Source organism: Truncatella angustata, assembly GCF_020726525.1.
Source record: "Truncatella angustata strain MPI-SDFR-AT-0073 chromosome Unknown BKA67scaffold_9, whole genome shotgun sequence".
NCBI classification, from domain to species: domain Eukaryota; kingdom Fungi; phylum Ascomycota; class Sordariomycetes; order Amphisphaeriales; family Sporocadaceae; genus Truncatella; species Truncatella angustata.
In genome coordinates, this window is record NW_025763389.1 from 1,507,047 (window position 1) to 1,527,502 (window position 20,456).

At 50.6% G+C, this 20,456-nt stretch overlaps 7 protein-coding genes across 7 annotated transcripts; 4 read left to right on the forward strand and 3 right to left on the reverse strand.

Moving 5' to 3' along the window:
- The first annotated feature begins 52 nt into the window (after window positions 1-52).
- On the forward strand, window positions 53-2,219 carry BKA67DRAFT_581204 (general substrate transporter). The gene is made up of 4 exons (XM_046103907.1): window positions 53-290; window positions 366-1,411; window positions 1,464-1,587; window positions 1,652-2,219. Exons 1-4 carry the CDS (start codon window positions 194-196, stop codon window positions 1,903-1,905), a joined length of 1,521 nt encoding a protein of 506 aa, XP_045953503.1. The 5' UTR covers window positions 53-193; the 3' UTR covers window positions 1,906-2,219.
- Window positions 2,220-2,301: 82 nt separating this feature from the next.
- Window positions 2,302-3,528, reverse strand: BKA67DRAFT_540457 (cyanide hydratase; the record flags this gene model as incomplete). The annotated part of the gene is made up of 3 exons (XM_046100776.1): window positions 2,302-3,275; window positions 3,332-3,443; window positions 3,499-3,528. The coding sequence occupies 3 exons, from the start codon at window positions 3,526-3,528 to the stop codon at window positions 2,302-2,304; spliced, it is 1,116 nt and encodes a 371-aa protein (XP_045953504.1).
- A 4,823-nt stretch (window positions 3,529-8,351) lies between these two features.
- On the forward strand, window positions 8,352-8,680 carry BKA67DRAFT_663349 (uncharacterized protein; the record flags this gene model as incomplete). The annotated part of the gene is made up of 2 exons (XM_046108167.1): window positions 8,352-8,372; window positions 8,486-8,680. The coding sequence occupies 2 exons, from the start codon at window positions 8,352-8,354 to the stop codon at window positions 8,678-8,680; spliced, it is 216 nt and encodes a 71-aa protein (XP_045953505.1).
- A 379-nt stretch (window positions 8,681-9,059) lies between these two features.
- Window positions 9,060-12,709, reverse strand: BKA67DRAFT_650189 (MUS38-like protein). Its single transcript, XM_046106041.1, has 2 exons — window positions 12,280-12,709; window positions 9,060-12,225 (listed from the first exon to the last, which is right to left on the reverse strand). Exons 1-2 carry the CDS (start codon window positions 12,325-12,327, stop codon window positions 9,466-9,468), a joined length of 2,808 nt encoding a protein of 935 aa, XP_045953506.1. The 5' UTR covers window positions 12,328-12,709; the 3' UTR covers window positions 9,060-9,465.
- Window positions 12,710-12,847: 138 nt separating this feature from the next.
- BKA67DRAFT_663351 (uncharacterized protein) lies at window positions 12,848-13,120 on the forward strand (the record flags this gene model as incomplete). Its single annotated transcript, XM_046108168.1, has 2 exons — window positions 12,848-12,880; window positions 12,938-13,120. 2 exons carry the CDS (start codon window positions 12,848-12,850, stop codon window positions 13,118-13,120), a joined length of 216 nt encoding a protein of 71 aa, XP_045953507.1.
- Window positions 13,121-14,642: 1,522 nt separating this feature from the next.
- On the reverse strand, window positions 14,643-15,980 carry BKA67DRAFT_524929 (phosphoserine aminotransferase; the record flags this gene model as incomplete). The annotated part of the gene is made up of 2 exons (XM_046098625.1): window positions 14,643-15,012; window positions 15,070-15,980. 2 exons carry the CDS (start codon window positions 15,978-15,980, stop codon window positions 14,643-14,645), a joined length of 1,281 nt encoding a protein of 426 aa, XP_045953508.1.
- A 1,292-nt stretch (window positions 15,981-17,272) lies between these two features.
- Window positions 17,273-19,227, forward strand: BKA67DRAFT_663353 (uncharacterized protein; the record flags this gene model as incomplete). Its single annotated transcript, XM_046108169.1, has 3 exons — window positions 17,273-17,482; window positions 17,580-19,143; window positions 19,199-19,227. 3 exons carry the CDS (start codon window positions 17,273-17,275, stop codon window positions 19,225-19,227), a joined length of 1,803 nt encoding a protein of 600 aa, XP_045953509.1.
- Window positions 19,228-20,456: the final 1,229 nt, after the last annotated feature.

Here is a 20,456-nt window from a genome sequence, read left to right on the forward strand (position 1 = left end):
CCAAAGTCTTGAGCAATTCAAGATGAGCATAAGTCAGCATTCGGGGCCGGATGTAGCGAGGGTCTCGGCCTTTCAGGTTATACGAGCACAATGGGAAACCTCGACAATTCTCCTCAAAACATCGTTTAGGAAGCCTACATTTATTTCTCTGTGGGCATGATCAAACTTGGCTGGCGTACGGAATAGAAAGAAAATGACACTCTGGAAACACAACCTCAAGGGAAGGCCCTTGATCTTCGCTGTCACGGCGGCATCGTGTCAAGCGTTCTTGCTACTTGGATATGACCAAGGTAATACAAGTCCCAACAACATTTCCAGGCACCGAGATATTGGTCCCGAGGTGCAGAGCTAAAAAGAATGTCTAGGTGTGATGGCTGGTATCATTGGTGCCGACAATCGCTTCGGACAAGATTTCGGTAATCCGGACGCCGATATGCAGGGCAACATCACCGCGTTATATGACATAGGGTGCGTGCTCGGCTCGATAATCTGCTATTTTGTGGGCGAGCGGCTCGGACGACGTACAATGCTCATGCTGGGCGGTTTCATCATGATCATCGGCTCCGCAATCCTGGGCTCATCGTTCTCGATCGCACAGCTGATCGTCGGCCGGATTGTGACTGGAGTAGGCAACGGCATGAACTCGTCAACCGCACCCGTGTACCAAAGCGAATGCTCCCCGGCACGGATTCGCGGTGCTCTACTTACCCTTCAAGGCACCGTCACCATACTGGGTGTGGTAATCGCATACTGGACCGACTATGGTACCGCATCATACACTAGCTCATTACAATGGCGTTTCCCACTTGCATTCCAGGCTGTCTTCGCAGTGTGCCTCATCCTGCAGATTGTCGGACTGCCAGAAACTCCGCGATGGCTTGTTGCGCACGACAGACATGAGGAGGCTCGGTCCGTCATTGCGGCCATTACAGATGTTTCAGAGGACGATCCGCAAGTGTCTCGCACTCTCCTCGATATACAATCCGGTCTAGAAGAAGAGCACAAGGGTGGGCCATTCAAGTTCAAGGAGTTACTTTCGTGGGGTCCGGAACAAAATCTACGACGAATGTTGTTGACGATTTCGGTACAACTCGGCCAACAGTTTAGCGGATCGAACATGATCAACTACTACCTCCCAACCATCTTCGCTGACAGCATGAAGCTAGACAGACAACTGTCGTTGGTTCTTGGCGGGTGCGCACAGATTACGTTTCTAGTTGGCTCAGCGATCCCGGTGTTTCTGATGGACCGCTATGGGCGGCGCAATCTGTTGATGTTCTGCTCGGCTGGACTGTGCTTCTGTTTCGTGATGGTAACGATATTGTTATCATTGGGTACTACGGGCCCTGCATACGCCGCCACTGCATTCATCTTTCTGTTTCAATTGTTCTACGGTATCGGTTGGCTACCTGTGAGTCGGATCCAATCCTTGCGATGTCCATGACTGACCTCTCATTTCGCAGGTTCCTTGGTTCTACCCGAGTGAAATCAACACCACGAGAGTCCGGGCTAGAATGCAGTCCATCGCTTCAGGTTGGAACTGGATGGCTGTCTTTGCTGTCGTGAAGATCACCCCGATAGCTTTCCGTAGGTAACTCCAAAAACGGTATGGAATTGCATGCCCGAAGATCACACGCTAAAAACGTTGCAGAGAACATCCAATGGAAGACGTTTATTATCTTCGCGGTCCTAAACGCCGCCTTTATTCCAATGGTATACTTCTTTTATCCCGAGACCAAAGGGTTGGAGCTCGAAGATATCCCGCTGCTATTCCACAAGGGTGGGATTACCGGCGGCGTTTTTAGTTCGAGGGGCAGAACAGTCGTTCCCGGCCAGCATGCGCAGGAGGCCCACGTGGACGCAAAGCGTGAGGGGATGATGGAGGAAGTCGAGGCAGTTGTTTGAGAGTTATGGATTGGCGAAATCCTTGATACATCGGCTACCATCAACACTAGGCCTCTGAGCTACCAGTTTCTGATACCAGATTCACATACTCCAACTTCCCTTTACCACTCTTGATGCGACTTTGTATGTTCTCTGTCGTGCTTCGCTTTCAAGAATAGGATGACTAGTAAATTGAATTGAACTTGGGCGAACGACTTTTGCTATTACTGCGTTTAACTGAAGACAAGCACGCGCGCAGAACGATGCCGCTGAATAAATCTATCGCGTAGATGGATCAATGTGTAAACATATTCACTTATATACAAGATAAATGATGGGACTTGGATTATAACAAGTCAAGAGCTGAGAATTTTATACTACATAAAGATATACTTTCTATGATACAGTCCCATGCGATTAGATACCCGCAAGACCCTTGGTCTTCTCGTCTGCCTTTCCGCTCGTGTTGTCATAGGGAAGCTTGTTGGACTTGGGCTCTCCATCCAAGGGGCGATCGAGACCCAAGCGGGTACGCGTGCTGTAGGTGGCAATACCGCCGGCGGGATCAGCCTCGGTCACCAGCTCCTTGCGTCTGGTGTCGACCAGAAGACGGATGAGGTCAGGGCGCATGTAGTGGCCACCGAAATCGGCAAGGACCTTTGTGAGGTGGGAGTCGTTGGTGTCGATGTCGACGAACAAGAGTCCGTCAAAGTCCTTTTCGGGCTTCGTGTGCAGGCTGCCGTCTGGGCGGAAGATACGGGCATGGCCGTTGTACACGGACGGGTCAGTCTCAGGCTCGACTCCCTCGGGTGTGTTCTTCTTGAGACCTTCCACGGAGAGTCTCTGGAATGGTGCCAGAGTCCAGGTACCGGTCTCGATGGCGTACTCGGGGGTCACCAGGTCCGAAGCCGGGTCGGCGTAGTTGGTAGCAGGATCGGGAGAGACCTGTCTCTCCTTTCCGGGGTAAACAGGCCAGGCGGCAATGTGGACCTGTTCGCCCATGGCCACGTTCAGCGCCTTGAGGAAGGGGTTCATGTTCTCCCAGCAGTTGAGCTGGCCAATGCGGCCGATCTCTGTCTCGGTAACCGACATGAATGAGTCGCCGGAGCCATCGCCGTAGACCAGCTTCTCAACGTGAGTGGGCTTGATCTTGCGACGGTGGTTGATGACATCGCCGGTCGGCGAGATCAGCACCTGCGCCAGGTAAAGGGTGGCGTGGTCAATCTCGGAAAAGCCAAGCGACACGAAGATCTGGTTGTCGCGGGCGGCGCGGCGGATGCGTCGCATCTCCTCCGAGTCAACGGCGATGGAGTTCTCACGGTACTTCTTCAACATGGGCAAGCTCTGAAGGTAAGTGACCTTCCACATCCAGTAGGGGTAACCAGGAATCCCTAGTGCAGATGTCAGTAAACACATAACCGACTCAGATACTGGTAGAAGAACATACAAACTTCCGGGAAGGCGACAAGCTTGCATCCCGCTTTACCGGCCTGGTTGATGAAGTCGATCGTCTTGCGGACTCCACCCTCCAAGTCGAACCAGCAGGGCTCGGAGGTAACCTATAAATTGTCAGTCAAGCTTGATACATAGACTGATAGTCATAGAAAGACTCACAGCAGCAGCCTTGTACTTGGTGATAGGCATTTTGGATATTGTGGTTTGGGATTGTTGAAAAGGTGTGGTTTGTTGTTTGTGATGGTGTGATTGATGTCCTTGAGTGGATGGTGCAATTTTCGATGAGGATGGGCATCTGGACAGATACTTATAGAGTTCTCTTCGCATATGATGAGGCTTACAAGATCACACAGCTCATAGGTATCGGTGTTTGAATGGCAATGCATAGATAATCACAGAAAAGCTTTGATATCCACGCAAAGCACATTCATTGCCCAATTCCCATATATTACGAGGTAGCTCTCATCCAAGCCTAAGCATACATCTATCAAAGCCCGATGTGTCATGCTTTAAACATACGAGCCTCCTCTCTGATCAAAGGTTCTAGACAGTTCGTGTGTCTGTGCTTGTATTGGCTTGCGTCGTACGATAGGGAAGACACCGAGCTCGAACGAAGTTTGACCGAGCTGTACTACATTGGCGCGTCTGCGATGTTTGTCTGGGTGTATGCTTGCATGCATAGGAACAGCTCAGCAAAACTGAGGTGCTCCACACAGAGAGCGTTGTTGGTGATGGGTGTCTAGTGTATCACGACGGATTGGCTGGTGAGGTTTCATCCAAACTAAGGATCTGTATGCAGGTGATCTGGATCAGACACACCCGCATTCTTCCTAGGTCAGCGATAAGGCACGGCCTCGAAGCACTATTCAAATCCCGGAATGCACGGGCATGCATTGCGGCACCTGAGTACCCGCCTGGCCCGTGAATCCGTACAGACCCGAACGGCTTTTGAAATGTTCAAATCCCGGATCCACAACGAACACTGCAGGACGCCGCCGAAACCCTTTGCGCATGAACAAACTTGACGCCATTGATAATGTACGCTTTCACTGTAATTATCATCCCGCAATCTTCTCGCCTCACAATTATGCAGCAGATTCGTGGACTCGTCCGTGTACCGCTCCGATGATATAACGGGCCGTGCCGGCGACCCATAATATTCCTTGCACCGTTTCATTTTTCCTTTGCAAGCAAACTCAGCTGACATTGTTCCATGAACGATATCAAAGGCTCTTGAAGTTTCCATGATACATTTTGAAATCCCAAATACGGTGAACTCGCCATTGATTACAACACCTTTACCAAGTATTATATGCCTCGTGATAGATACGAGAGGCGGGTAGATTGTTTATGACACATAAAACCCTAACGAAAAAGTCCTACAAATTTAGTCTTTAAATGCCGTGATGACAAAGGCGGTCAGCATAGGTCACATAAAATAGTTCGGCCTTCATCAGCAACACTACAGCAAAATCACCTATCCCGACAGTCCGGATCGCGGTGAGACTCTCCGCAATCGCGATGCCTTTAAGATCGCGCTGAACACTCCCCCCAACACCCCAACACCCCCCAACAGGCTAATCTAGTTTCTCGAATGCTCGTCATGGAGACAATCAGAACACGTTCATAAAAATTGCCAAGTGTGCCATTAGCCGTAATAGATACTTCGTCAGGAACGACACATGTTCAGTGTTGGGTCCTAATGATCAGGCATCGTTTCTAGCACTTCCTACTCACAACACTATCTAAGGTTGCGCTTGCACAGTGCTTCGTAGCTGTCTCATGGTAGTAGATGAGTACACGGGGGAAATAATCAAAACTGTATCGGTCTGGCGGGCCTCTAACGAATAATAACCCTAGACTGTTTTGTTAGAAGAATGATGGATACCAATCATAATCAGTTCTTGAGGAAACTGTTTCATGCACTGTGATATTATGGGGTTTATGCCACAATTGGAGTGCTTGAATACTATATCGATAGCTTAACCTATAACCTAAGGCTCGTGAACTCTCTTCTTGCTTCAGCCATCTTGACCTTGAGGTGGGCATAGTTTGGTGCAACGTACCAAATGTGATAATAGTCTTGAAGTATTAATACTTTCCACTCCCGAGCTGATTGGGCGACACTCGTAGAATGGCTGTACGGCTACGATATCTCATCTGATTTTCTAAACAAAGGCAACGAGTGGGTGTTAGTGTACCTATCACTTAATTTTCATAAGGCTCACTTTTAAGTACTATTACTTTAATGCATAATAGCACGCATGCATGCCCTCAAATTGCAGTAGCGGGAGTAGAGAACGAGAGTGTGTTAAAGGAGTGGCTGGCGCCCGAAGGCTGGTTTCTTTCATGAAAAGTTTAATTGAGTTTTAACAATCTGATACACCTTTCACTGAAAATACTTTAGATCCAGAGATATCCTGACAGATCCCTTCCGAACAACGAACAGGCCCCCCAAATATCCAATGTATCCGAGGAGGCAGGTCACTGCAAAGTCGAGTTGCAGCATACTCCAGATGGTTATCAGGAAGCTTGCTCCTGAGCACTGGTGCTCAAGAAAGCCTCGTTGTCGATTGATGAGATGATTCAGCCCAAGTAACCGGCTGATCCAAAAGGTTGAGATTGTTCCAAGCCGTGAGCACGAGGCTCGAATTGGCGGACGGCCTGTCACAGACACGCTGCGGAACAAGCGTGTCGACATAAAACGTTTCCAGGACGTGGCTGACAACATCGAGAAGACTCGACGCTGAAGTGTCCCTGTTGAAGTAAAGATATCGGTTCGAAAATCGATTTCTTTGGGTGCCCTTTCCCGCCTAACACCAAGCATTCGACGGCGACGACATCGACTCGAAGAAACGTATCAATTGAAACTGGGGCTAAAGAGATTCTTCTGTTCTCCCTGCGGGGTGGAGGATGGTCATTTCACATACACAAACCAGGAGCATGGTGACTTCAACTGGAGAGGACGGCATAAACACTTTCCCATGCCCGGCGATCGGAACAGGATCTAATTAGCGCGCACAGAAAGCTGACTTGCGCAGACAGGAGAAAAACTCATCCATAAGTCTGACACCACTATGGAAGATAAGGAGAAAAGCTCATCCAGATCCATAAGCCCATAGCGGTGAACGCCGGGACCATCTTTGGAAATCCAAAGAAGGCTCCGCCCTCGAAAACGAGGACGGGGTCGTTGGCGCCGCAATCAAGCGAGCATAAGCCTCAATCTTACAATTTCGATCCGAGGAGTACATGGCGGTGGAAGTCGGTAGTTGTCGGAAACGGAAGGGCGAGTGAGGTATCGAGACAGAATGGTCGACCGAAAAGCCTCGGTGGATGGAGAGTGTCGACAAGATAAAATCTCGGACTACGACTCCGAAGACCATTGACCGCGGCCAAGCGGGACGCTGCCTACCTGCGTGAAGAGGAAACGAATTTCGCATCTCCAATCCCGAAAGGGAAAGGCTGACGACCGTCTCGGGTGAGGAGAGGCTCCATCTTCCGAAGAAGATGGGATCGCCAACGTCGCATTCAGCGAGCATACAGAAGAAAGGGAATCACCATGAGGACCGGGATGCGACGGGGTGCTTATATCCTTTTGGCCATGATGCGGGCCACGTCAGAACAGCGCAAAAAACAGGATAGAGGCGGGCGTTGCAGTCCCCGATTGGCTCGGTGGCTGGGCGGTTTCCCGTTTGGGAGTAGCTGCCGCTGCGTGGAAGACTTCGACGATTCCCACCACCCTGATCGACCTGACTGACTGTGTATGTACGTACATAGATTCTGCAGTATGTATGCGCACATAGCCTGCGAACCTGTCGCAGAATCTTCGAGATGAAACCAAGAGTTTCGAATCGCCAAATCAAGTCCCACGTAATCTTGAGTATCTTGCATGGATACTGTGCGTCTTCTGAGTTTCACAAACGTTGAGCATGCGACTTTGACGAAATTGTTTCTTCCTGCTTGCATGTCCCCACTTACGTCATAACGCCAGGTCTAGATTCACTGGACATCCGGATTTCTTTTTTTTTTCACTTAATTCGCTAAAAGGCCAGAGCCTCATGTCAGCATACCCAAATGAACGCAACGACATTCCCCAACTACAAGTGAAACACCAATGAAATTAGAAAGGTTGCAGTGGGATGAGTGCATCCGGAGATTTTGCACCGGATCGTCACCCATGATTCTTGCGTCTCACGCGCCAGCCAGCCCTCCCAAGCTCTTTGTTGCAAGATAATTAAGGTAGTGGCGCATTACGGCAGCACAGCACGGCGAGCTCAAATCCATGTCACCATGCATCGGAACTGCGTAGCGGGATCGTGATTTTTAAGGCTGGGCTAATACTGCTACTGTGTAAGTGCCCTGTCAACGCCCGTTAGCGGGCCCCCAAAAGCCAACTGTGACGTCAATTTCCTATGCGCTGCAGATCCACATCACGAGTCGAGTTTTGTGCCGCGACTCACTCGAATCCGGCTCTTGTCTGAAATGAGCGGTAGATAGCAAACATCCCAGGCCTGATTGGGTCCTAGTTCTCGTCATTTCCTAATTCAGCACTTTGCCTAATGTAATTCCTATGTCATTGCTCTTAAAATGATTCAAGGCAATTGTGGAGGTTACCTTGTCGAGCGACGTTTTCTGTGGCCCGACTGACCCATGATGATGATGGCATACCTTCCGTGTGCAGCCATTTGCTGAAACTATCTCCTAGCACGACGGCAATCTTAAGTTAATTTTCGGGTGAAGCTGCCCTTGTCGGTAGGGATGAGTGCCTTGGTTTGTGACGGGAACTCTAGGGGCGGCTATGATCTACTTTGCTTGTTGACTCGAACCTTAGATTCTTGATAGATATAAAGCAAACATCCTCAGGACATACCTCAACTTCCGTTACTTGATTCATTATCCTCATCATCAACCAACAAAGCCAACACCATTACCAAGTGTTATACACAACACTATCACAACCTAAAACCAAACCAAAACCACATCCCCACCAAACAAACTACACACCGTCCAAAATGGGTGCCGTCGTCTCTTGCGTAAGTCCTGCATATGTAGCTCCCTTAGGCCTTGCGCCGCCTGAACCTTGCAATTACGTTACCACACTAAATTTATCATAACACACATAACTAACGTGTTCTTTCCTCCCCAGATTCAAAACCTCTTCCGCACCATCGGCAACTGCCTGATGGCCATCGTCAACGGCATCGCCAGCATCTTGACGGCCATCATCCACGGCATCGCATCCTTCTTCAACATCCTCATCTCCTTCCTGACGTGCGGCTACTGCGGTCGCAAGCGCGGGGCCGGGAGGACGCGCGGTCACCACTCGACGAGTCGCGTCTAGAGGGGCCCATCTGTCCAGAAAATAAACATGTTCTCTTGTTGAGGAAAGCATGAACGACAGATGGGGTGGATGAAGCAATGATACCCACGGAGAAGAGTCGACTGGAAGAGAAGTTGAGAGGGGCGGGAGGGGAGTCGTTTCGATACCAAGAGCATGAGAGTTTGGATGAGAGCCGGGAAGTTTTCATCAAGATACCCCCGTTTTTCATGAATGTTACGACGATTAGGCATGACGCTATTCGCGATTTCCTATTTTCATAGTACAATACCACTTGCATTTAAATCACGATTTGATTTGCCATATGCCCACATCCCGTGACAATAGCGAGTAATCAACGATGGTTATAGCAGTTAATCTGTGGCAAGACAATGACAATACGGTAACTGTGAAATGTGCTGACGGTGCATTCACAATAACGACATACTCATCTGCCTTCTCCTATCACATGGCCGAAATTGCGGATCTGGAAGGCGGATACTATTTGCTTCAAAGTCCACATAGTATACCCTTTTCCAGCACGCCGTGTCTACACCGACCCGGGAAATACATTGACACCATTGCTGAGCGTACAAATCAGTACACTCGTTACTAATTCTGTCACAGGTCTCCAAGCGTCGTGCAATTTCTGACTCGCACATTGCTCTTGTATTTGTGTAATATCTAAAGTTTAAAACGCTTTCAGAGATTCAATCTTTTAGTTTGGGAATGCCGGATATACGGGACCTGGCTTTAGGATTTTACCCCATCTCTGTTTCCGTCTGTGTACATGGCTTTTGCACAGCAGATCAGTCCATATCGATCAGATTCCTTGCAAAGAACCTCTCAATTTGCCGCCCAGATTCTTTTCCAACTAATGGCTCGAGGTCGTCCACACTCATGTTCGCAACCTCGCGAACATTCTCGCACTCGAGCACCAGATTTTTTATATTCTTGGGCGTTACGCCCGGTACGACTCCCAGCATTTCTTGCGGTTCGAGATTGAATGTCTGGTCCTCGGCCTTCATTTCCTTGTCTAGTCCAGCACGGACTGCTGCAATTGGATCCGGCTCCTCCTCCTGCGTCTTCAAGTTTTCAAAAATCTCGGCGGTTTGATATGGACTACTGCTCCAGATAATTCTCAGACGCGGATATGCAAGTGTGAGAAGGACGAGCTTCGACTGAAGGTCCGAAGGTACGTTGGCAGGGTTGATCGAGGACAGGTTGCCTGACAAGTCCGCGAACGGTTCAAGGGTGAAAGACTTGTTCTGATCAAACTCAATCAGAAGCATGGGACTCTTGTAGTGTTGGAACATGGTCTCGGCTTGGTTATAGAGACGACCATCTTTGAAGGAGCTAATCAAGTCACTCACTGACTTGCGCTCAACGCAAATAGTCGGCGATAAAACATAATCGGCAACCGTTAACATACACGGAACAATGACCATGTTTCGCCCATGTAACAACGAAGGCAGAGAAGAGCGGAACTCTCGCACATCCACAACGACACGTGGTGGTTGTGCCGTTGCTGCAAGTCGACCACCACCAGCAATTCGAGTGTTGACCGTCCGGAGGAAAGTCTCTTGCGGGTCTTCGATACCGTGAGCCTCCGTCGTATCAACAATAGTCATACTGGCACGTTCTTTGATGAGCTTGGTGAAAGCATCCTTTTCTCGACGGACGGAGGCAAGGTATCGCTGTTCCTCCACCGACCCACCATAAAACATGAAGTACACTCGCACGTTCCTGTCGCTGTGTGACGAACGATACACCTCAACTCGTCGAATGAAGCTAGCATCCGGTTCGAACATAATGATGTATCGTGGTTTGACTTCTTCGAGGATGTGCTCATCTTGGTCGCCTTCGTATGCATGAACCACAACGAGATCCTGCATTTCGTATAGCTCATAGTAGTCGTCCATATCGTCCAGAGGGTCCGCTATGATTTCGGCTTTCTGATTTGCCTCATCTTCGGTTGGTTGGACACCAGCAACAAGGTCATCTACCTCGGAGTCTTTCTCGAAATACTGTATCAAGCTTCCATTCGCAGCACGCCCAGTCACTGTGCCAGCTGCACCACCACCTCTTTGTCGTCTTCGCTTATTCGCTGGTGCGCGTCCCTTACTTTGAAGTCTTGGATCTTCGGCACTTTGGATTGCCTTCTGGTTCTCTGAGAACAACGCACTACTTATTTGTGCAAACTCTCTTTTCCACTTCAGATATTCCCGAAGCTTCCTTCTCATCATGTATGCTGCGGATGGCTTGGCATCTTCGTCCTTCTGCTTCTTCTTGACCGTTGGGTCATCTTCTTTCGGCTTAACATACATCAACTCGAGGTATAGTCGAATCTGGCGGCACGTGGCAGGATCCGAACACATAATCAGGATCGTGCCATTGGAATCGTCCCTGGCCGCTGGCTCGAAGTATAGATCTCGATCTATTTCTTGGAGGATCTCGGCCAAAACTGCCCACTTGGGTTGTTCTTCTAGCACTGGTCTCAGGGCGTCGAGCGGTGTCGCCTCTGTCGCCTTGGCATTGCTTGAATAAACTCTCTGCTTTGCAGTACTGAAAATTGTGTGGGCTGCATCCATGAACATCCAGGGAGACTGACTCTGCCTTGTTGAGCCGGGTTGTGGCGAATGGGTAGCATGAATCGTGTCCAGATGCTGGAGAAATGACACAGAATCATACGCAAGGACGGAAGTAAGCATACTCCGGAGAACCGTAAGATCGCTAACGATCTGCTTTGTCTTCCAGCTGACCCTGTGCCAGTTGGAATCAAGCTGCCGCCGTACCATAACATCGAAATTTTTAAGCAATGCACTGTCCAGGTTCCAGTCTTCCATTTCGAGGCCAGAATTAATCTTCTTGAGTTCATGTATGCTGACTTCGACGCACTCCATGATGGCCGTTTGAATATCTTTCATGGCGTCCGTCATGGGCACCTCCAACTCAATGACCTCTGCTTTCTTCTTGCCTTCTAATGAACCTGCAATGGTAACATGGAAACGCGGCCACAAAGATACTTTCCTTAGAAATAAATTTCGCATCATGTTTGCAAGGGGGTTGAAGCCCATCGTGAAAGGGTCCGGGTTGTCAGAGAAGGCTTTGAGGAAGCCAGCCTTGTTCTTCTGCCTGTATATTCGAAGGATAAAAGCTTCGAGTGATGTTGCTATCACTTTCTCGGCATGCAACAGTATTACACCACTAATGGTTTCCGGATTGAGAAGCGAAGTCAAGAGATCAACGACTAGAATACGAGAAGTGATGCTGTAGATCCCTCCTTTTGCATACATTCTTTCCCTGGCAGCGACACTAGTAAAGTCAGTGTTGACAACTGTAAGACCTCTGGCTTTAGGAGACATGCTAATGGCCGCATGCTCGGCGAGAGCTTCTCCGATCCAGGCATTCTCACGGTCCTCAGCGCCGACGACGATGATCAAATTGTTTCCTGCCGCATCGTAACTGTGCAACAGATTGGTGATCAGCCGCATGAGACCGAGGCCTTTGGCGAGGACAACGAGTTCATCCTCGCCACGGAGCTCCTGGAAGAGGTGTTGCTGATACTCCTACTGAGTATTAGTCATCTGGGGGGGAGCAGCGCTGGGGGGGAAAGGGCATACAAGGGGCAGCGATAGCTTCACAGGTTGGGGAGCATTGTTGGTAGACATGCGGGGCACGTCTTGGCCACGACGAGTAGCTGAAGACGCGTGGATGGGTTGCTCAAACGTGGATCAAATAGCTTGTGCATTCTTGAACTTGGTGAGGCAGGTTTTGTCAACCTTCCGGCTTGGTCCGGGTGCACCGAGTCAGCCGAACAAGAGTCTTTGGTGGCCTGCCTGGAATGCCTGGAAAGCTGCAGAATTGACGTGAGATGGGCGTCGATGCGCGATAGCGTGGTTCTGGAAGCCTGGAACTCGGAAGGGTTGTTGCAACCATAAAATCTGGGGAGAGCGCTTACCGCGAATCATCGGCTCAGATCGCCGCCTTAGTGAGCGCCCAATCACAGCTTTGCGTGAGGCCGTTGACGTACGTCATCAGAATGATCAGGCGTAACTTGAACGACCACCAGCTCCTAAAGTTATAAAGCAACCCAAACATACAGCATTCATCTTCCGCTCAACGTTGTCAAACACTTTGAGAACCCATCCACACAAATTCAAACAATACCTCTTATTACACATCAGCAAGATGACTGGCAAAGACACCTTCCCCACTGCTCAGGTGAGGACAGCTACTGGACCGTCTTGTTTTGCTTGGGATTCATGCTAACGATGATAGACGGGCAAGATTGACGCCGACTCCAAGCCTCAAGATGCCTCGGAGGCTTCCCAGCCGCAAGGAGCAAAGGCATTCGCAGCTGCCTCACAGGCCCACCCTGGCCCAGCTATCCCTCAATCGCTGCCTGAGCAGGAGGGCACTAAGGAGGAGCGTCAGGCCAAAGCTAAGGAGTTGAACAAGTAGATGACTTGGTTTATGTCTGGTCGAAGCGGACACGGATTGGTGTGATATCATGGCGGTATGACCACAACAACTCGAGCGAAGAGCATCTAGCACAGCCGAGATTCTACGAATAGATATGACTTGATGAATACCAAGACGAACAATGCAGCATAATACCCGAAGTCCACTAGACACATGTCATGGTTGAAATGACTGTGATGCAGGGTTTCATGAGCCTGCCGCAAGACTTGGTGTTGGACATGGCCATGAAATACGGTTTATATTCAACATGTTCCTGCTGAACTGAAGCTGTAATGCCCGTGTCGGGGTCGAGTATGCCAATTTCTGATTCCTCCGTCCGCCAGACGTGATCCACCACGTCCTCCAATCATAGTCCTGAGACCCATTTCGTCCCTCCGTGCCAAAGCTCCAGGTATCAGCTGCCTCGTGCCCGCCAAATTAAATCGGATACTGCTGTCTAAACATCACCAAGGCGGCCCAACCTTGGATAACGATAGTTCAGAGTTCATAAATAAGAACGATCCCAAATTTGATAAAATAGCTAATAAGCTATGATAGAATATTATGTATTGATCTAGTATGTATCTTATATGACTGGGTAGACTATTTTTATCTCAAAGTTCACCTCGGCCTTAGTTTTAATTTGGCGGGCACGAGGCTGCTCAACCGCGCAGGCCATGAATAACGTACCGAACCAACCACCACCCTCAAATTCCACACATATACCAATGACACTCAGAGGCCGTATGCATCATGATGATGTCTTAAAGGGAGTAACGCACAGGGAAGTCGAAACTGTCTCTCTCTGACACCTCAAATGACTTGAGCAGCCTTTGAGGGACTCAACAGGGAGCTCCCGTCCAGGCAAGAGATTCGACGCGGTGTACCGATCCTGGGCACACATTGGTCCCCTGACGAGACTCATTCTTTCGTCGATATCGTTTCAACGCAACGAATCGACAGTTTACCACCGCATGACACACAATCCAGGAATCCAGTGGGACACTTTGGTCAAACATCTGCAGTAACATCCTAGAGGGAGGTATAATCCAGGTAGGAGACATAGGACGACGTCATAGGGCCTCTTTCTGGAACATCTGTCATAGATGAATGGCCTTCTGATACATGAAAGATGAAGTACTGGCTTGTTCAGTAGATGAATTTTCTCTCCAGACCGCCATCACGTACCAGCAACCCCGGGAAACACTCGAGGCGGACTCAGACCTTCGCGGCCCGAGCCGAACGGCTCGGCATTGCCCGTCAACGTTTCGCATCTTGGCCAGTATTATGCGGAAGCATCACGAGCTAGTGTTTATCGACGACTCCTACACCCCGGCCGACAATATGTTTTGGGGAGTCTCTACATCGGTGCACTCGACAAGGCCTACGCTAAGTAGGTGAAGTAACAGAGCTCCTTTCTGCTTGAACATATTCTGTGTTTACTACAGCATAGCTGAGGTCAGTGCCGACAGGCGCTGCCTTTGAAACAGAATCTTGGACTAGCCTAACCGACAAGCTGCTCTCATGAGGTTGCGAAAGCGCGGATAAATTTGGCAAGCTTCTCTGCACCCTCAAGAGGAACCGAGTTGTAGTTGCTTGCGCGAATTCCACCCAGCGAACGATGTCCCTTTAACCCAGTCAGTCCTTGGGCGACACCCTCCTCGAGAAAGGCTTTCTCTGCGGCATCGATATCGTCACCCTTGGTGACCCTGAAGCAGATATTGACACGCGACCGCACTGCCTTGTTGGGAATGATCTTGTAGATCTCGGGGAAGGCCTCAATGGCATCATAAACAAGTTGAGCCTTCTTGTCGGATACAGCTTGCTGTCCTTCAACCTTGTCTGGGTATGTTCGTAGTAACTTTCTAAGAACCTGGCCTATAATGTACACACTAGTAATATAATTAGTATTATCCTGGTTAGAAACTTTAAAATTGAACAGAACCTACTCGAAGATGCTCAATGTATTATAGAGACTGTTGTTCTTTGCGACAGTCTCGTATTGGAAGATGACAGGTGGAATAGGCAGACCCAGTTGTCTCATTAGACTTGCAGAAGGTTGAGAAGTGACAGGGGGTAAAAAGCTCTTCTTGATAACCACAACGGTGATACCGGTCGGCCCGAGGTTCTTTTGGGCGCCGAAGAAGATAGCCGAGAAGTTCTTCACTGGAATCTTTCTTGTAAGGATATTGGAGCTCATATCGGCGATAACAATTGGGCCCTTTCCATCAGGCCCCGGCTGAAGAGACTCGGGAAACCCAGGAAATTCAACCCCATCGACCGTCTCATTTGAGCAATAATACACGAAGGCAGCATCCTTGGACAGCTTCCAGGTGCTCTCATCCGAAATAGTTCCAAACTTGCCGCCGTTCGTCTCACGGCTATCTGCCGCAATATTGACATGCTCTGGGCCAAAAAGCCGCTCGGCCTCAGCTGACGCTTTCTGTGACCAGCCGCCGGTAACCAGGTAATCGATCTTGAGGTCCTTATCTACGGCCTCCTTAAGTTGCTGGACCACCTTAGAGTCGGTGGGATCACCTCCAATATCCCCTAAGATCTCTTGCTGCTTGCGGGCGACCCAGGCGCCAACAAAGTTATACGCTGTAGCAGAGAATTGTCCTGTGCCACCGCCTTGCATAAAGAGGATCTCATAGTCGTCTGGAATATCAAGACAGGAGGCCAGATTAGCTTTAGCCTGATTGATTATATCGGCAGCTAGCTGTGAGCGATGAGAGTGCTCGGCGATGCCAAGGCCGGTATCATGATAGTTAAGGAGAGCCTTAGCGGCGTCCTCGAGGATATCAGTAGGTAGCAGGGCTGGGCCCGCACCGAAGTAGGTGATATCTGATCTGGAGGGCATGATGCCTCTGCATTATCTGGACTTGAGTGTATTGTCGAAGCCCACGTTTCGGAGGAGGAGGGGGATCTTGAATATTTACGGTCGACTAAGACAGTGTGGGAGGTGGGGCTTGCGGGATGGGACAGGCCAGTCACGTGGCACGTTTTCGCACTAGGCTAGTCAGAGAACAAAAGATATATCGCTGATCTGAGGGTCGTCTGAGGCTACCTTCCTGAGAGGTAAGATATAGGAGAGCTTCTCATTACCATGCTTGGAGCTGCGCTGTTGTGATGCGTATGCTGGACGGATTATATACGTACAGTGAACATCGAGAAGCACATAGGCCCCGCCTGAAGTGTGACTACTTGTCGGGCAGGTGTGTTTTAGAGGGTGTCAAAAACGGTGGGTCTCAACGCCCGAAAACGGCAGCCCAAACCATGACATACAGTACATAACAGGTTACCGTGACATAAAAGTTACCGACTGGCTGTGCATAAAGCAAGAGGTGAGAGGCGCCTGAGTCAGAGTTGACTCGCTTTCGACCTCGACCCCTGACAGCGGCTTTATTCATTCTGCACTGCACATAGCACGGCAGCATGGTGCTATTACCTGTGCTGCTATGCAATGGATCCGCTTGCCGCTGGGAACGCTGCACAGTGACGGAAGAACAGATTTCCAATCATGGTCAAGTTTAAGGGTTCAACATGTCGTCTTTTGCCCTTTGAGTTGACGGTCGAAACGGCTACAATCTTTTCGTGTCTGCGATTGTCCAAGGAAGCTCTGAACAGCGAATAGCGCAATAGTTGGTTCATACAGCAGACAGTAGCATCTGTACCGTACCGTGCAGCTTTATTTTTCTTTGTTAAACTGAGCCGCGGGGTCATTCTTTGAAGTTGGCAGGTTGGACCAAAAGCCACCTAGAGTACCTAATGTTAGCTGTCTGCCTTGTAAAGCGAAGCACAACAAGCCTCCGCCCATTGGACCTGACCTCTTTCTCATCGCGGTGGTAGGAAGACATACAGACGAATACTAGTAAGCGCCGCCACAACCACGCGTACATTCGCAACACGAGACATTACCGCAAGGCAGCATCATTCTGGCATTCTCTGGGGCAATTGTTCGGCCCACACTCTCCTGTATCCATGATCACTTAACGTTATCGCGCATTGGATTGGGTATGTAGCTGGAGATAGAGAGAGGCACCGCTACGAACACCATCACATCACAACGAGGACCCTCCTCCTACCGAACCGGACCAAACAGAACCGAACCGATTCGCTCCGTTTCTATTATACCACCCGCAACCACCCACCATGCCGTCCATTCTCAACGAAGAGGACAAGGAGACGGTCAAGCGCACCATCCCGAAGCAGACCAACAAGATTCATGCTGTTGCCGTCGCGAGGCTCTACGTCGCATATCCAAACAAGTCAAAATGGACCTACACTGGGCTGCAAGGCGCCATCGTGCTCGCCAACGATCTTGTCGGGCACACGTACTGGTTGAAGCTCGTGGACATATCAGTAAGTCGTACACACCATGCTCCCCCGCCTCTTGCAGTTCTGTTTCAGTTTCACATATCCCATCCTCGCTATCATACTAATTCGCCTGAACTTGCAGCCCGCCAGTCGCGGAGTGGTATGGGATCAGGAGATCTTTGACACATGGCAGTACAACCAGGACCGCACCTTCTTTCACACCTTCGAACTCGAGGAATGCTTGGCCGGCCTTTCTTTTGTGGACGAGAAGGAGGCAAAACAGTTCAAGAAGAAGATGGACGAGAGGGAGAAGAATGCAAGCAAAGCGACCAAGAACACCCCCTTTGGCGGACACAGCCAGCCCGTCAAGTCAGGCGGCTTGTTCGGAAGCCTCTTCGGAGGACATAGGCATTCCTCAGCCCCTACGCCTCCTGAATCCCCTCGAGGCAACGCCCTGCCCCCACCACCTCCGGCTCCAGCTTCACATTCAAGATCGCCCTCTGCAGGTCTCAATGGCTTACACAAACCTCCTGCTGGTCGGTCCGAGTTCGCCACGCTGGAAGCTTATGACCCTGACTGGCGGGACAACTTTGGCAACTTCTTGACAGAGCAGGGTTTGACCGACGACTTCATCAAGGACAACCAGGAGTTCATTGTGGATTTCTTGAAGGAGCAAGGAGATGCCGTACCCAAGGCTTCGGCACTTCCACCACCTCCACCTCCGCCCGCTCCTGTAAACGGCAGCGGCGCACACGGTCGAGCGCCTCCACCACCGCCTCCTGGTGCCAGACCAGCACCCGCCCTTGAACTGTCATCATCTGGGTCTCGCCGCGGTGCTCCTCCGGCACCTCCTGCGCCACGGCGGTCAGGGAAGGCAGAAAATCATCGCGAGCCGACGCCTCCGCAAGAACCACAACGGCCACGGTTTAATGCCCCCCCGCCGATAGCAGATGCTGGAAAGTTCGCACGCCAAGAGCCCGCAAGACCCGTGCCTGCGGCGCCTGGCCCTCCTCCGCCGCCTAGACCGGCCAAGACACCATTGGACGGAGATGATGGGTCTGGTCACAGATTCGGCGTGCCTCCTGTTTACTCTGGTCAGCGTGTTAACAATGGACCACCGCCGCCGCCGTCCAGAGGACCGGTGCCTCCACCTCCTCCCAGGGCGACGCCAGCGCCCCCCTCATTACCTCCAAAAGCTCCAGCATCGAGTGCGCCGCCCCTACCACCATCAGCTTCCAGACCGGTACCGCCTGCTCCGGGCCCTCCACCCCCTCCGAGAGGTGTACCAGCGCCGCCAGCACCACCCAGCTCAGGTGCGCCACCTCCGCCTCCCTTACCGCCAACATCTGGAGGAGCACCACCACCTCCTCCTCCACCTCCACCGCCTCCTGGTGGTGCTGGTGGCATGCCCCCTGCACCACCTCCACCTCCTCCGCCATCAGGAGCACCAGCGCCCGCCTTGCCCGTAGGCGATACAGGACGCTCGGCCGTGCTTGGAGACATACAGAAAGCCGGAGGACTCAAGGCGCTCAAGAAGGTGGACAGAACTCAGATCAGAGACAGGAGTGCCGCTCTTCCTGGTAGCGATTCCGGGCCTGCTGGTAGCGGATTACCACCCACTGGTGTTGCCCCTTCGGGAGCACCCAACATGGCCGATGCTTTGGCTGCAGCGCTCCAGAAGCGGAAGCAGAAAGTCGGCGACAGTGGTGAGTTTGGATGTGACATTCCTGGGGAAGAACTATGTGCTAACATTTCTGGCAGACGACGAAGCTGATGACGACGATTGGTAATCACGCAGCTATGTAATGAGCCCTATTGTGGTCAAGAGATGCTTGACTTGATTGTCCTCCCCGTCCAGGAGTTGTCCACCACGGGGTCCAAACATGAACCAACGCTACGAGGTCAAAAGTAGAAGGTGATACCAGGGAGTGGGTAATTTCTCAAACAATCCGCATCGATATGCTTCTTTACGGATATTTTATTTACCACGACAGAATGTGCAGGTTAAGACCACGTCCACTCGCGCGAGCCGATGCGGGGGATTTTCCGGCGTTTTGGGCCGGCTGATTGTTCTTGTTTGCTTCTTCTTTTTTTCTTAAAAAGTTAGGACTCAAAGGCTGAGCAGAGAGAAACCTTTGGGATAAGAGAATGGTGAGGGGGCGATCCTTTGAATGGGGGTGACCATTGGTCAAGGAGCAGAAGCATGATGATTAGGGGGGGGGGGCTTCTATATCAGGTGCCGGATCTCGTTGGCGACTAGAGGACGAAATGAGCAGCAGCAGTAAAGACATATGTTAAAACACCCACCCTTCCCCTAAGGCCATCATGGGCCGGGAGACAGCTCGGAATAAAAAAGAATAAAAACTGATTACACAAAAGATAGCCTCCGCTGTTTTCCTGCTGATCCTGTGCTTGTCCCTGCCCGCGTCACGCGTGGCGGAGTTGGACTCGAGCCAGCTAAACCTCCCAGAACGACGGTGGAAAACACTGCGTAGAAAAGAATCGCACCCTCAGTATGTAAGGTTTTTTTTGCGACCAAGGTCAAGACGACCATGTCATGCAGCACTTCCCCGTCGTACTCGGTGGCCCAAAGTTCTCCCGCGCAGTTCACGCACAGGATCGCCAGAGGACCCGTCAGATCGCTTTGTCACATGTTGCTCATGTATCACGAGTATTTTCATCGCGCTCATGTTTGCACAGATCACGGGTGTGTTTACGATGGGGAGGTGATTGAGATCTCTCGTCTTCGAAGGCGGCTGATGACTTCCCTAGGATGCCATGTTTTATCCTTTTTATACGTATTCACGGTGATGCCAAAGGTCCGGGGAAGAAGGAGATGCATGTATTCAAGTCTACCGGAAAGCGGGAAGGTCATTACCATGATCATTACCTCATTTCCCCCTACATAAATATTGGGTCGTCGAAAAAAAGAACACACTCAACGAAAACAGTAAGGACTTCCGAGAATCAACACATCCCCAAAAAGTTTTTAAGACCCATGACGTCTCTCCCACCATGG

Coding starts and splice junctions, on each gene's coding strand:
- BKA67DRAFT_581204 (XM_046103907.1), top strand. CDS start 194: ATGACACTCTGGAAACACAACCTCAAGGGAAGGCCCTTGATCTTCGCT. Junction 291..365: donor GCTACTTGGATATGACCAAG/GTAATACAAGTC, acceptor AAGAATGTCTAG/GTGTGATGGCTGGTATCATT. Junction 1,588..1,651: donor GATCACCCCGATAGCTTTCC/GTAGGTAACTCC, acceptor AAAACGTTGCAG/AGAACATCCAATGGAAGACG.
- BKA67DRAFT_650189 (XM_046106041.1), bottom strand. CDS start 12,327: ATGTCTACCAACAATGCTCCCCAACCTGTGAAGCTATCGCTGCCCCTT. Junction 12,226..12,279: donor TGAAGCTATCGCTGCCCCTT/GTATGCCCTTTC, acceptor AATACTCAGTAG/GAGTATCAGCAACACCTCTT.